The sequence below is a fragment of the Stegostoma tigrinum genome, chromosome 20 (genome assembly GCF_030684315.1).
Source record: "Stegostoma tigrinum isolate sSteTig4 chromosome 20, sSteTig4.hap1, whole genome shotgun sequence".
NCBI classification, from domain to species: domain Eukaryota; kingdom Metazoa; phylum Chordata; class Chondrichthyes; order Orectolobiformes; family Stegostomatidae; genus Stegostoma; species Stegostoma tigrinum.
The window spans coordinates 13,231,647-13,247,855 of NC_081373.1; the positions used below are offsets into that span (position 1 = coordinate 13,231,647).

The 16,209-nt window shown below is 45.0% G+C and overlaps 1 protein-coding gene across 1 annotated transcript in view; it reads left to right on the forward strand.

Moving 5' to 3' along the window:
• The window catches only part of abcc2 (ATP-binding cassette, sub-family C (CFTR/MRP), member 2), a 63,517-nt gene that overhangs the window by 26,364 nt on the left and 20,944 nt on the right, over positions 1–16,209 (forward strand). Inside the window, exons 12-20 of the mRNA XM_059653010.1 lie at positions 503–640; positions 2,385–2,531; positions 4,222–4,306; positions 5,353–5,419; positions 5,994–6,120; positions 7,524–7,700; positions 9,606–9,773; positions 12,973–13,156; positions 15,753–15,885. Of these exons, the coding sequence (XP_059508993.1) occupies positions 503–640; positions 2,385–2,531; positions 4,222–4,306; positions 5,353–5,419; positions 5,994–6,120; positions 7,524–7,700; positions 9,606–9,773; positions 12,973–13,156; positions 15,753–15,885 (1,226 nt within the window). The remainder of the gene's footprint in view (positions 1–502; positions 641–2,384; positions 2,532–4,221; positions 4,307–5,352; positions 5,420–5,993; positions 6,121–7,523; positions 7,701–9,605; positions 9,774–12,972; positions 13,157–15,752; positions 15,886–16,209) is intronic.

A 16,209-nucleotide genomic window follows, 5' to 3' on the forward strand; every position in this document is an offset into this window, starting at 1 on the left:
GTGGGTCTATCTACAGAACATGGACATTTACAGCTGTGGTGCAAGAAGGCTGCTCACCACCAGCTTCTTAAAGACAGCTGGGAATGGGAAAGAATTATTGGCCCAGCCAGCAATACTCACATGTCATGAGTGAATTTTAAAAAATGAAAGATTCTTAGGCGCTGGAGAGACCAGGGGAATTCGCCCTGTTCATATTTATCCCTCAGTCAACATTGCAAAAACAGATTATCTCTTTATTACTTATCTGGTTGTGGGATCCTCCTGTGTGCAAATTGGCTATTGTTTCTCCTGCAGCATAACAATGAGAGTACAGTTTTTAAAAAAAAGTACTTAATTGGTTGAGAAGCAATTTGAGGAGTCCAGTGGCTGTGAATACATAAAATGCAAGTTTTTATTTCTTATGTTCATTAGATGACTAGATGTGCTAGGGAAACAGTTGAGAGGAAGTGCGGTCAAGCAGGAACAAGTTGTGTGCTGAAGAATACCGTTTTTATGTTTGAAGGTTATGAAGTTTTATGCTTGGGAGCCTTCATTTGCTGAACAGATTTTTGGAATAAGAGACAAGGAGTTAAAGATGATGAAGAAATCTTTCTATCTGTTGGCCGTTGCTATTTTCCTTGTCATGTGCACGCCCTTCATGGTAAGTGACTCCCATTCTATTAGGTTTTCTTGATTTGAGAATCTTTTTGTGCATTTGTCAAAGAGGTTTGTTGTTAAAAAACTTCGCAGAGTCACAGTGGTGCGTTATGGTGCAGAAGGAGGCCATTCAGCCCACCATATCTGTATCAGCTCTTCAAAGGAACATCATTACTTACTGCCAATCTCCTGCCCTTTACCTTGTGCCCTTGCACATTATTTCTGTCCAAATATTCATTCAGTGCCCTCTTGAATGTCTCACTTGAACCTGCATCTGCCACATTTTCAGGCAGTGCATTCCAGACCCTAACTCCTCATAATGTGTGAAAGTTGTTCTCACGTCATATTTACTGTCAATCTGTGTTGTTGATCGTTTCGCAAGTGGAAACAGCATCTCCCTATATCTACTCTGTCCAGCTCACTCATGATTTTGAAAATCTCTATTAAGTCTCCTGTCAGCTTTCTTCTCTCCAAGGAGAACAGTCACAAATGCTTTGGTCTAACCTCATCACTGAAATTGCTCATTCCTGGAACCCTTCTTAGAAATTGCTCCTGCCCGCCCTTCAGTGTATTCAGAGCCTTCCTGTGATACAGTGCCCAGGACTGTCCATAGTACAACATCTGAGGTCCTAGTGTCTTACACAAGTTCTTGTACTCTGTGCCCTGATGATAAAGCTAAGGATACTGTATTTTTTTATTAAATGTGCTCTCCACCTGACCTTCCGCCTTCAGTGATCTGTGCACACATAACCCTTTGTCCCTCTGCTCCTGCAGTCCTGTTAGAATTGCAACCTCCTATTTTATATTGTCTTTCAATGCTCTTCCTACTACAATGCATTGCCTCTCGTTACATTTACACAGCACCTTTAATGTTGCAATTGCTTTACAAAAGCATTATCACAGTTTGACCCTGAGCCACAAAAGAAGGTGTTCAAGCAAGTGACCAAACAGGTAGATTTTCAGGATTGTCTTCAAGGGAGGTGGAGCGAAGGCATGAATTAGGGAAGGAATTCTGGAGTTTAAAGCCCAGGTGGCTGAAGTCACGGTGACTAACCGGGAAACAATGATTATTATGAATGTTTCAGAGATTGGAATTTTAGAGGCACAGAGATCTGACGGAATTCCAGGCCAGGAAAGGGTTTGAGAACAAAAGGCAGGGTGAAAACCATGGATCACTGCACTCACTGGGGATCGGGAGGGTCGGGGGGAATGGGGTTGGGGAGACTTAGTGGACATTGGGGTATAGAGGGATGGGGAGACTCACTGGGGATTGGGGGTTGAGTGTTTGGGGGAATGAAGGGGGGAGACTGACTGGGGATTGGGGGACTGAGGGAGTCACTCACTGGGGATTGAGGGATTGGGGGATTGGGGAATTGAGGAAGAGACTCACTGGGGATTGGGGGATTATAGGATTGGGCGAATTAGGGGGCAACTCATTGAGGATCGTGGGGCTGAGAGATTGGGGATTGAGGGGGAGACTCATTGGGGATTGAGGGATTAGAGAGACTCCTTGGGGATTGGAGGGTTTAGGAAAGAGACTCACCGGGGATTGGGTCGAATAGGGGGAGAAACTGGGGTTTAGTGACTTACTGGGCAACCCAGCCCCAGTTTGTAAATCAGTTCTTATGGGAAACTATCATCGTTCAACATTGTTTTGTTTAAAGTTGAATTTTTAAAGCAGGTGACTGGGATGAGAAGTGGAGGATTACTCTCTGTAACCCACATATCTGCTCCTTTGTGTTGAACAGGTGACTCTAACCAGCTTCGGTGTGTATCTCATTGTGGATCCAAATAATGTTCTCGATGCCAAGAAAGCCTTTACCTCCATCTCACTGTTCAACATTCTGCGCTTTCCTTTGATGATGCTGCCCATGGTGATCTCATCAACGGTTCAGGTACGACCCTGTGGCAAAAAGATTTCAGAGCAGACAAATGTGACTTTCTCCACTGTGGGCCTAAAGGAAGATCAGTACATGGGGCACTCTATACGGTGAATCATCAGAATCACTGGATATCTAAAGAGAATTGAGGGTACCAGATATACAGATGATCAAAGTGCCATGACGACATGGAGAACGTAAACAAAAAGGCAATGGAATGTTGGCCTTTGAATCTTGCAGATTAGAGGAGTTTGAAATCAGGCTTCAATGATATAAACCCCTGATTAGACCAAACCAGGAGTCACTGTGGGGAGTGAAGCTGGGAAACATGGTTTACCACAAAGGGTGGTAGGGATTTGGAGCACTCTCCTTACTTGAGAAAGGATGTACTGGCACTCGAGGAGATGCAGAGGAGGTTCTGTGGGTTGATTCTGGAATTGAGAGGGTTAGCTTATGAGGAGAGATTGAGTAGACTAGGATCATTAGAATTGAGAGGAATGATGGGGTTATTATAGAAACATATAAAATTATGAAGAGAATAGGTAACATAGAAACAGGGAGGTTGTATCCTCTAGAGGGTAAAACTAAAACCAGGGGTCAGAGCCTTAAAATTGGGGGGACCAGATTTAGGACTGAGTTGAGGAGGAACTTCTTCACTCAAAGGGTTGTGAATCTGTGGAATTCCTTGCCCAGTGAAGCAGCTGAAATACCTCATTCAATGATTTTAAGGCAAAGATAGATAGACTTTTGAGTAGTGAAGGAATTGAGGGTTATGTGAAGCAGGCAGGTAAGTGGAGCTGAGTCCATGAAAAGATCAGTCATGATCTTATTAAATAGCTGAGCAGGTTCGATGGGCCAGATCACCTACTCCTGTTCCCAATTCTTATGTTCTTATGTACTTAATGGAATTGATGCTGGAACAATTGTTAGTTTTAAATCTTGGACTGATAGATATTAAAAGTTATGAGGTCATGGCAGCTTTGTGGAGTTTGGTCATAGGTCAGCCATGATCTCACGGAATGGTGGATCACATGTGAGATGCTGAAGGCCATCCTCCTGTTTCTATGGTTGCAGAAAGTTCCGGCAATGGTTTTGCTCTCAAGGCAGTTTTCCTTTCCTCTGTTCTGTTCTTGACTTTGCAAACACCTTCATTTTGCCCCTCAGAAGGCAAACAGTTTCAAGCCTCATCCAAAAGGCAACACTTTGGACAGTGTGGCACTGCCTCATTGCCGCAATGGAATGTCAGCCTGGATTATATGGGGCTACCTTTGTGAAATGGGGCTTAAACCCATAATTTTTGGCACAGAGAACCTAAGAAAAGGGAACTGGAGTGGACCATTTGGCACAATGGTCCTGCCTTCCAATAGCTGATCTTTGACATCAATTCTACTTTGCTGCCCAATCCTTTCATACCCAAAACTCGTTTTTGAACATACTTGAGAACACAGCGGAGAATTCTATTACCAATGAATAAATGCCTCCTTATCTCTGCCTTAAGTGGCTAATCCTTATTCTAAAACTCTGCCCCAGTTTTTGAGGTTACCTGGGAGAGAGTCTTACCCACCAAACCAAAACTGATTCCCTTGACATGGTGACCAGGAGAATTCTACTCGCTTTTGATAACACTTTGAAAGGAGTTACTGGTATTCCTCAATTACCAGGCACGTCCCTTGACTACTCAGTTTATTATTTCTTTCATTTGTAGGCCAGGGTTTCTGCTAAAAGGCTGGAATCATTTCTTGGAAGTGAAAACCTGGACACGTCAGCAATTCGACAGGATCCCAGCTGTGGTACGTTGGGTGAAGGGAACTGGATACCAGTTTAATTATTGCTGATAGCTTGAGGCTTTGGTCAGGGTTGAGTATCCGCTTGCACTGGAAATGCACAGATATACATGAATAACCAGATGTGGAAATATAGGGAACAATTTATAATTGCAACTGATATGAAACAACAATGTAAGGAGTGATGCAGGAATGTTAGCAGACTTAGGGAGGCTGCAGATGGTGATGAAATTGGAAGACATTGGGCAGATGAAATTTACAATAGAGAAACTCTGAAATGAGTTCTTGCAATTGTTCTTGGAATAATGAGGGGAGGTGATATGAACAATTTTAAGAAGGGTGCATAGGACTGAGGAACTGTTTGTTCGAAAGCTTTGAAGATGAGTTGAAAAGACTGTTTGAGAAAAGCACACAGGGATCCCACAAAGTACAAAAGCAAAGATGTTAGAGTAAATCTTAGTTTGAATAGCATTCTCAGTTCTGGGCCCCATACTTTAGGCCTAGGAGAGTTGGGGGAGGAGATTTACAAGCATTGGACAAGGCTTGTGGGACTTCAGCTAATGTGGAGAGACTAGAAAAGGTGGGAACTGTTCTTACTGGAGCAGAGTTAGGAAACATTTAATCAAAGCATCCAAATCGTGCAAGGTTTTAATAGAGTAAATAAGATGAAATTGGTCCCAGTGCTGGGAGGGTCAGTGGCCAGAGTGGCATAGATTCAAACTGATTGACAAAAGAACTAGACACAACATCAGCAAGTTGTGACCTGGGATGTGCTGCCTGAAAGGCAGTAGAAGCGGGTTGAAGTAATAAAGTTCAAAGATATTTAAATAAATATTAGCAGAGACTAAGTGACAGGGCCGTGGGGAAGGAATGGGGACAGGGTAATTAATGACATGGCTCTACGAAAAGGGTCTAAATATGATTGGCTGATTGGCATCGTTCTGTGCTGCATTGTTCTATGATTGTGCATATTATGTTCAGTCGGGCAGGACAAATACATTGACATCTATCAGCCTCAAAAGGAATAACTCCCTATCTTGTTCCCTCTCCAGATTCTGCAGTAGCCTTCTCAGATGCCACCTTTTCATGGAATAGAAATGAAACTCCAACCATCAAGAAGTGAGTGATATTTGGAAATGTTGTCTCATTGCTGTTATGATGGAAATGTTAAGGCTCGGTCGGTGAGATTGGGCCTTACTTCTGCGGCTGTTCTGAAGTGCTCCCCTGTGTGCTGACAGCAAAGCTCAGTGTTGGTGCAGTCTGAGCCTAGTGTCGACACAAGCCGAGTGTTAGGAGCAGGAACCCTGACATCTGTCCATCTCCTCTCCATCCCATGGGAAAATTCTATCTTCTCTTCCATAACCAGTTGCCTGCTTATAAATGTCCACTGTGTGTTTTTAATTCCCATAGTGTTACAACAGCCAGATAAGAAGGTAGCTAGGGCTTTGTTTTAACATCAGATCTGAGAAATAGTGCCATTGACAGTGCAGCTCTCTGTCAATGAGTGTCAGCTTTGGGTATTGTGCTGAAATATCCATATTGGGAATTGAACCCATATTATTCTGAGTGAGAGGCAAGGTACTGCCATCTGAACCTGGACCGTAGATGTGTCCTGTTCTGTTTATCCATCACTTGATCACAGCCTGGTCTTGCCTGCCTATAAATGTCCACTTCGTGTTTTTATTTCCCGTAGTGTTACACTGAATATCAAACCAGGCAACCTGGTAGCAATTGTGGGACCAGTGGGGAGCGGCAAGACCTCTTTGATATCTGCACTACTTGGAGAAATGGAGAATATCAAGGGATTCATAAATGTAAAGGTACTGAAAAACATCAACTGCAAAATTCCTGCTTCTTCTAATTTCCGTGTTTTATTTTGCAAAAGGGTTGGTTCTTATTCCAAATTTTCTCTCAGTTTCTCTTACTCGGTTTTCCAGATTTGCTAAAGGAACACTGGCAATCTTCACTTCCATCTGCCAGAAATGTCTTGCCAGACTTCCCAAAGTTTCCCTCCAAAAATGTGACACAGTGATTATGCTTCAGTCCTAAGCTTTTGACTTTGTTAAAAATTCTCTCATCGGGTGGGATTGGCTAAGCCAGCACTTATTGCCCGTTCCTGGTTACCCTGGAGAAGGTAGTGGTGAACTGCCTTCTTGAACCGCTGCAGGCCATGTTCTGTATTAAGACCCAGAATGCCCAGGGAGGACGTTCCAAGATTTGACCCAGCTACACTGCAGGAATGGCGATATATTTTCAAGTCAGGATGGTGTGTAGCTTGAGGGGGCAGCTTGCAGGTCATGGTGTACTCATGTATCTGCTACCCTTCTAGGTGGAAGTGGTTGTGGGTTTAGATGGCGCTGATGAAGGAGTCACGGTGATTTGCTGCATTGCACCTTGTGTTTGGTGTACACTGCTATATATACGCTGCTGAGCATCGGTGGTGGATGGAGTGAATGCTGAGGTGGTGAATGGGCTGTTTTATCCTGGATGGTATTGAGCTTGATAAGCGGAAGTTATACAGAAGGGGTTTCACTGTAAGATATGTTCATGACTCTAGTGAACATCAAGTTTAACTCATTGTTCCCCTTGTTTCGGGTGGTAATCTCTACATCTTGTGTGTGAACTCCTCCTTTGGCCTCTTCCATCACCCTGCCCACTGCTAAAGCTTAGAGTTTGAAGGTTACGATTTCAAGTCTCAGAATCACAGAATCAATTTCTTAATGGTGTGAGTTGAGGGATAAATCTTTCACTGGTTGACCATCTCTGCTTCTCTCCCAAAAACAGAGGCCACGTAATCTTCAGTGTTCATCTATGAGGGCAGATGAGGGCTCATTTTATCATGTCATTGAAAAGGCGGGGTGTCTAACAGTGTAGCACTTTCCTACCAGCACACTGGGGGTACCAGACAGGCTGGGGCCCGGTGGATCTTGAACCCCCAAACTTCTGACTTTGAGGGAAAAGGGAGCAAGCCAATGAACCACAAGTGTTTACAGCAAGTTGTAGATCCTGATTATGCAATATCAATGTGGTTGAAATGGTCCCATCATTAAGGATTCAAAACACGGGGGATGGGTGGTGGTTAATTCAGGATTCACCAGGGGCGAAAGGAATTCTAGCTCCTTGCAAGGTGAGGAATTGCTGTCGCACGTGGAACCAAGTGATGGCACAAGGAGACAGAGACACAAAGCTTCTCCTTCTCACCCCTTGCCATATGTGCTTTTAGGGTTCGTTTGCCTACGTACCTCAGCAAGCATGGATCCAAAATAATACCCTTCAGGACAATATCTTGTTTGGCTTGGAGCAGGAAGAATCTCGATACCAGAAAGTCCTGGAGGCCTGTGCTCTTCTGCCAGATCTGGAGCTGTTACCGGCTGGGGACCAGACAGAGATTGGAGAAAAGGTATGGGAGAAAAAAATTAAATCTTTGCACTGGGCTCAGAACCAAAGCATGTAGTTTTTAAAAAATGTGACATCTGTGTTTTATTCTCACTCCATTTTATTTTCTTTGTTCTTTATCGCATTGCTGACAAGGCCAGCGTTAGTTGTCCATCTGTAATTGCCCGTGAACTGAGTAGCTCCCTAAGCCATTTCATTAAGAGTCAACCACATTGCTATGGGTCTGGAGCCATGTGTGGGTCAGACTGAGTAAGAACAGCAGATTTCCTTCCCTAAAGGACATTAGTGAACCAGATGGGTTTGTACAACAATTGATGATGGTTTCACGGTCACCATCACCAGCTGGGAGTGTGGGATTTGAACCCAAATGCTCAGCTAATCAGCCTGGGCCCCTCTGATGTGAGACTGAGAAACTAGAAAGGGTCAGTGGCAGTGCTGTCACCACTCCATCTCGATTCAATTCCAGAGAAGGTTAAGAGTTGACCTGACAGAGATTTTCAAGACAATGAGAGAAATTGGTAAATTGTTTCCGTGAGCAATAACCCGGTTCAGAGATTCAAAGTCAATGGCAAAAGATTGGGAGAGTTGTCAGGATTTTGCAGGCTCAATCGGAATTGAAGTATAAAATGATTCTATAGACCACTTTAGAAGGGATCAGAAGATGCTGGAGAATTAGGAATTTATAGGGCTACTCACAAAAAACAGTGTGTAGGACAAAACAAAATTGTTATTCAAAAGCTAGCATTAGTATGATGGGTTGAATGTCCTCTTACTGTTCTGAGTGGTGAAGTTAGTGATAGGTTTATATGTTAATATGATTTATTTTCATACATGGATTTTAAACTAATGACGTGTGGGTTTTAGTCTCTGTGTATGAGGGAATTTAATAATTAATTTGTTAACCTTCCTGGAGCCATATCTTTAAAAATGGGTTTGAGACAGAAAGGGCTTCTAGGGTGATATTAAGAATTTGCTTGCATTGTGAGAGTTTTGTGATTGGACAGAGTAAATATTGAAAAGCATTAAATTGCTTTTAGTATAGAAGAATGATGAATTGAATGTTTGATTAGCGGAAGAATCCACAGATTAGAAAGATTTTGGTTTCATTTCACAGCAGCCCTGGTTGAAGTAAGATACAAGATATAAGAAGGTAGGAATTATCATGAAGAAAGGAATTAGTTCAGAACAGTTAGGAAACAGGCTGTCTCAGTGTAAGGGTAACAAAGTGCAGGGCTGGATGAACACAGCAGGCCAAGCAGCATCTTAAGAGCACATAGCTTTTGTGCTCCTGAGATGCTGCTTATCCTGCTGTGTTCATCCAGCCCCACACTTTGTTATCTCGGATTCTCCAGCATCTGCAGTTCCCATTATCTCATCTCAGTGTAAGGCCTTTAGTTTGAAAGTTCCAGCTAGATGTGTTTGATTAGAACCTAGCAGGAGTTAGTTGAAGCTGAGAAAGTTTCGTCTCAATTTGTGGGTATTTAAGGAAAAGCCTCTCAAGAGCAGGAATTGAAAAAAAAGACAAATAAAAACTATAAATGTGATATAGAGAGGAGAGCTCCCTCTGGTATTTGAACACAGTAAAGTGATGGTGTTGGATAGATTGGATCATATTCTTTCCTTGTGTTTCAGAATCTTACAAATTGGGTTGTTCTATTTTATCTTCAAATTTTTTGTATAATAACCTTCTGTTCAATTGTTAAAACTAACACTTAAGCATTGAGTGGTTATGCTTCAGTGAACGGCCAGTTCGTTAAATAAAAAAAAATCTATCAAGCCAGATTTTCATCTGCGACCTGACCTGTCCAGTGATGATGTCAGCTGGGATTGTAACAATGTGCTGGAAGATTCTTTGGTTCTGAACTAGAAGGAGTTGGTCATTCCTCGATTTAATGATTCTCTTTCTCAGGGTATCAATCTGAGTGGAGGACAGAAGCAGCGAGTTAACCTTGCAAGGGCAGTGTATAGCGATGCTGATATTATCATACTTGATGACCCACTCTCTGCTGTTGATGCACATGTGGGAAAACACATCTTTGAAAAAGTCATTGGTCCAAATGGTCTGCTAAAGGACAAGGTGAGACCGAATTTCTGGGGAATGTTTTAACTTAAGTTGATGGGCATTTCAATGTTGAGTGATTATCAATATTAATGCACATTCCATTTGATCCAGGAAAGGGGTTAGATTGTCTACACTGTCCCAATCAAACAGTCTCAGGACAGGGACACCATGGGTTTAGATAAAGAGTAAAGCACTTTCTATTGTTTTGGAATGAAAGTAAAGCTCTCTTGATGCTTCCTAATAAGACATTACCAGGACAGGCATAGCATGGAGTTAGGCGCAGAGTAAAGCTCTCTCTACTCATTTAAACTGAAAGTAAAACTACCTCTACTCTTTTTAAAATAAAAGTCAAGCTGCCTCTACATTGTCCCCATCAAACACTCCCAAGACAGGGACAGCACGGAGTTAGATACAGTGTATGCCAGACAAGGATTTGTTGGAAACAAAAACAGAAATTGCTGGAAAAGCTCATCAGGTCGAGGAGCATCTGTGGAGAGAAATCAGAGTTAATGTTTCGGGATGAGTGACCCTTCCACAGTGATGATTAACTATGGTTTCTCGCCATAGATGCTGCCAGACTTGCTGAACTTTTCCCGCAATTTCAGTTTCTTTATCATTTACAGTGTCAACAGTTCTTTCAGTTTTTCTCCAGGATTTGTTGAAAACTGACCGTATGTTCTCTTTGACTCAAGTTTCTATATTGGCACTCACCCCCAATTGCTTCTTTAGTTGGGAATTGCCTAATCAGAGCAGACGCGGCAGTGGAATACGGCTCTGGCTATTCTGAGTGGCCCAGAACCATAGAGCGTTAGCTGGAGGCTATTCTTTTCAGTCTGGCTTTCCTGGCATTTTAATTCCAACACATTCCATTAACCCTCATAGTCATGCAAAGACTGATCCTATTCCCTTTTAAAATTTACATTGCACTTGCTTGACTGAATGTAGCTTTTCAACTGTTTGTTATTTTACACAGAGAGTAAACTTACTAGGTAGTACTTACATATCAGAGCCACAAGGTGGAAGGCTTGTCTCTCACTACAAACACTTGATGACAATTTCTGTCCTTAAGCTGCCGTTGTAATTCAGAGGGAGTGCTGCACTGTCGGAGGGTCAGTACTGAGGGAGTGCTGCACGGTCGGAGGGTCAGTACTGAGGGAGTGCTGCACTGTCGGAGGGTCAGTACTGAGGGAGTGCTGCACTGTCAGAGAGTCAGTACTGAGGGAGTGCTGCACTGTCAGAGGGTCAGTACTGAGGGAGTGCTGCACTCTCAGAGGGTCAGTACTGAGGGAGTGCTGCACTGTCGGAGGGTCAGTGCTGAGGGAGTGCTGCACTGTCGGAGGGTCAGTACTGAGGGAGTGCTGCACTGTCAGAGGGTCAGTACTGAGGGAGTGCTGCACTGTCGGAGGGTCAGTACTGAGGGAGTGCTGCACTGTCGGAGGGTCAGTGCTGAGGGAGTGCTGCACTGTCGGAGGGTCAGTACTGAGGGAGTGCTGCACTGTCAGGGGGTCACTACTGAGGGAGCGTCGCACTGTTGGAGAGTCAGTACTGAGGGAGTGCTGCACTGTCAGGGGGTCAGAACTGAGGGAGTGCTGCACTGTCAGAGAGTCAGTACTGAGGGAGTGCTGCACTGTCGGAGGGTCAGTGCTGAGGGAGCACTGCACTGTCAGAGGGTCAGTACTGAGGGAGTGCTGCACTGTCAGAGGGTCAGTACTGAGGGAGTGCCACACTATCAGACAGTCAGGGCTGAGGGAGTGCCGCACTCTCAGAGGGTTAGTACTGAGGGAATGCAGCACTGTCGGAATGTCAGTACTGAGGGAGTGCTGCACTGTCGGAAGATCAGTGGCGAGGGAGCACTGCACTCTCAGAGAGTCAGTACTGAGGGAGTGCTGCACTGTCAGAGAGTCAGTACTGAGGGAGCACTGCACTGTCAGAGGGTCAGTACTGAGGGAGTGCTGCACTGTCAGAGGGTCAGTACTGAGGGAGTGCCGCACTGTCAGAGGGTCAGTACTGAGGGAGTGCCGCACTGTCAGAGGGTCAGTACTGAGGGAGTGCCGCACTGTCAGAGGGTTAGTACTGAGGGAGTGCAGCACTGTCAGAGGGTCAGTACTGAGGGAGTGCTGCACTGTCAGAGAGTCAGTACTGAGGGAGTGCCGCACTGTCAGAGGGTCAGTACTGAGGGAGTGCTGCACTGTCAGAGGGTCAGTACTGAGGGAGTGCCGCACTGTCAGAGGGTCAGTACTGAGGGAGTGCCGCACTGTCAGAGGGTTAGTACTGAGGGAGTGCAGCACTGTCAGAGAGTCAGTACTGATGGAGCGGTGCACTGTCAGAGGGTCTGTACTGAGAGAGTGCCGCACTGAATACCTGCACGGTTGTTGAGGTGATTAACATGGATGCATTTTGGGGAAAGCCAGATAAACACATCAGAGAAAATGAAACCATGTTCGGTAGCTGGCCTGAATTTTCTGCAGCTGTTCTGTAGTTTGGTCTTTTCTCCTATGTCCTGGGTTAGGCCATCTTTGCCCTGTGTGAACAGGATGATATAATCCCCGTGGTATGGAAGCAGGCTATTCATTCTATCGACTCCGCACCGACCCTCCAAAGTCCAAACCCAATCCATCCCTGTAAACGCTGCATTCCCTATGGCTAATCCACCAAGCCTGGGCACATCTCTGAGCACTCTGGGAAATTTAGCTTGGCCAATCTATTTGGCATGGTCTAACCCGTACATCTTTGGCCTATGTGAGGAAAGTAGAGCACCCGGATGAAACCCACCCAGGCCATGTACAAACTCCACACAGATAATTGCGTGAGGGTAGGTCGACCCCAGGCCCCTGTTGTTGTGAGCCAACAGTGCTAAGCACTGAGCCACCATGCCACGCCTTTTGCACAGGTCTTGGCAGGTTCCTAGCTTGGGTTTGGGGCTGTTCAGGTGTGTCTGAAGTCCAAGCAGTCTCACGTGCCTCTCATGTTGCCCCCTCTCGTGGGGTCCCTGACCAGACACACTCCAAAGATTTTGCCAGACATCTGACCCCCATGATATCACCAGCCCCCCCAGTGGAGAGTTCCTGGCTAGTACAGAAGAGTTGGCTGAGGTGAAGTGGGTTTGGTAGGAACATCAATACTGCCATGATTTTGCTGGGCTGAATGGCCTGTTTCTGTACAAAACTCCACATGATAATCTGACCGTCTGACGATCTGTGTTTTTTTTAAACAGACTCGAATTCTTGTGACTCATGGAGTCACGTTTCTGCCTCAAACTGACGAGATTGTGGTTCTAGTGAACGGCAAAGTGACTGAAGTGGGCTCGTACAAAACACTGAGGGCAAACAGGGGGACGTTTGCAGACTTCCTGAACACCTACAGCGAAGGGAGTCGCAGCAAGGAGGGAGAAGCAACAGGTATGGAGCCTGCAGACAGATTCCCTGCCTTTTCAATTCCCACAGGGACACCAACAATTCCAGGCACTTTGACAGTTTCCATAAGGACAGCTTTCACCAAAGCTATGGAGAGTTCAGAGTCACAGCATCATTAGTGCAGGGAGTAGGACAAGTGGAAGCATGGACAATGTCACTCAGTTCATTAAGCTTGCTCCTCCTGCAGAGAACATTCTCCACCTGCCCCACTGGAGATTCTCTGCAAGAAATTTAACCCATGTTGCTTCTTTCCATGGACAATGGGAACCACATCACTGTATAGTTCCTGGTGCTTAAAGGGATCGAAGGGTATGGCAGAAGAAAGAGGTAACAGGGCATTGAGTTGGATGATCTGCCATGATCACTTTGATGGGCAGAGCAGGCTCGAAGGGCCGAAAGGCCTGTTCCTGCTCCTATTTTCAATGTTTACGTAGCACTGTTAATGTTGACGCTCTGCAGGGTATTATCAATATTGACCCATGTAGGAAAGTATTAGGACTGGTGATCACAGAGCAAAGAGGTAGATTTTAAGGATCATTTGGAATGGGAGATGGCAATGTCAGAGGAGGGAGCACCAGTGTTTAGGGCCCAGGCAGTTGAAGACATGACTGCCAATGATAGAGGGATTAAAATCAAGGATGCTATATATGGAGAGAATTGGCGGGGAACAGAGGTTTCAGGAGCTTAATGAGATTCTCAGGATTGGGAAGGAGTGATGACATGAAGGGATTTAAAAATCAGGACAATTGAGGTGTTGCCTGAATGGGGTTTGAAGTAAATTTGTCATTGAACACAGGGATGATGGAGGATAGAGATTGAGGCTAATGTGTGGGGTGGCAGAGTCGACTGAACTGAAACTTCTTGAAGGAGTCCAACCCTAATTGCCCCGTTTACTGAGGGACAGACCCCCCCAATGCCCCGTTTACTGAGGGGCACATGCCCAATGCCCTATTTACTGAGGGGCACACCCCCTATGCCCCATTTACTGAGGGGCACACCCCCAATGCCCCATTTACTGAGGGGCACAACCCCCTATGCCCCATTTACTGAGGGCCATGCCCGCAGTTGCCTCATTTACTGGAGACCTCACTGATCGAACCCTTTACTTTAACTTCCACCTTGTTTCATTTTTGATGTTCTGTACTCCAGATTTCAAAAGCTTTTGCAGATAATGCATGAATCACAAAAGGCCAGCGTTCAAGATCATTGGGGAATTGGAGAGGCAAATGAAATATTAGCTTTTATTTCAAAGGGAACGTAGTATAAAAGGCCCAAGGTTTTGCTGAAATTAGACAAGACTCTAGCCAGACCATTAAATAAAAACTGAAAGAACGATGGATGCTATAAATCAGGAACAAAAATAAAGTTGCCTGAAAAGCTCAGCAGGTCTGGCAGCATCTGTGAAGGAAAAATAGAGTTAGCATTTCGGGTCCGGTGACCCTTCCTCAGAATTGATGGTAGCTGGAACAAGTTGATTTTTATGTAGGGTGTGGTGTGCAGGTAAGGTGTAAACAGTAGGTGGAAATAGAACCCAAAAGAGAGAGAAGAACAGTTGCACAGAGAAAGGAGTGGATAACAGTCAGACTGGGAAGGCGAATAACTGTTAATTTGGACTGTTAGTGTCTAACAATGGGGTTGTTTGAATTGGCAGACCATGTGATAACAAGGGGAGATGGTAGGAACTGCAGATGTTGGAGAATTTGAGATAACAAGATGTGGAGCTGGATGAACACAGCAGGCCAAGCAGGAAGAAGGGTCTAGGCCTGAAACGTCAGCTTTCCTGCTCCTCTGATGTTGCTTGGCTTGCTGTGTTCATCCAGTTCTACACCTTGTTATCTCTTGATAACAAGGGGAGTTCAGGTAAGAATGTGGGACAAGATGCCTTAAGCCCTAAAATTGTTGAGCTTGATATTGAGTCTAGAGAGTCCCCAAGTGGAAAATGAGGTTTTATTCTCCCAGCTTGTACTGAGCTTCGCCGGAACACTGCACCAAGCCAGAGATGCTGGCCAGGGAACAGGGTGGTGCGTTAAAGTGGCAGGTAGCAGAAGCCCAGAGAAGCTTCACTCGGTTGATCCATATAAGGAGGGATTTTCTCCTAAGGAGAGGTTGAGTATATTGGGCCTGTACTCATTGAAGTTTAGGAGAATGAGAGGAGACCTAATGAAACATTTAAGGTTAGTCGGGGCTTGACAGGCAGAAGTTGTTTTCCTTTGCGAGAGAGTTTAACAGCAGAGGGTGTGATCTCAGAGTAAGGGGCATTTAAGACAGAAAGGAGGAGGAATTTCTTCTTTCATAGAAGTGAATGTGGAACTCTTTACTACAGAAGGCTGTTGAGGCTGTGTCATTATGTACTTTCAAAGCTTTTTCATTCTTCTAGCCTTGAATAATGAACCATCTTAAACTCCAAATGCATGGGACTGCTACGTGCCTGCCACACCCTCCACGCTAATTTGTTGAATTTATGTAGCACCTTTGGTGTACAAAAATGGCTTGGAGGATAGCAGAGAAATCAGACAGTCGTTGGGGTCAATGGGCCGAATAGCGTTCGGTGGGTTTTTACTCTGTATCCTGTCTCTTTCAGTCAACGTGGTGACAGAGGAAGATGTCACACCAGATGACGATCAAGAACTCCAGGCGGATGTGGATGCGGGTGAGACGATAACATTGAGCCTGAAACGGGAGAACAGTGAACGTGTCAGAAGCAGGAAGTGGAGGTAATCTTCAATAAAACCTACTCGCAGGTGTGAATGAGGGGGTTAATACTTCATTATTTGTAGTTCACAGCCTCAGGGATGCAACTGAACAGGATGAAGTGTATTGCCAAGGATGTGGGAAAGCAATAGGGGAGTGGGACAGATCTTAAAAGAAGTAGAATGGGCTAAATGGCCTCAGATCACCTGGGGATAATTCTCCATCAGATGCTGGCCAAATTGGAGCACAGGTTGAAATCTGTGGGTGCACAGCTCATCCTCTCTCTGTTTAGCGCACCAAAACTCCTTGACATATCCCCATCACCACCCTGGGAAGGTCAGAAGGTC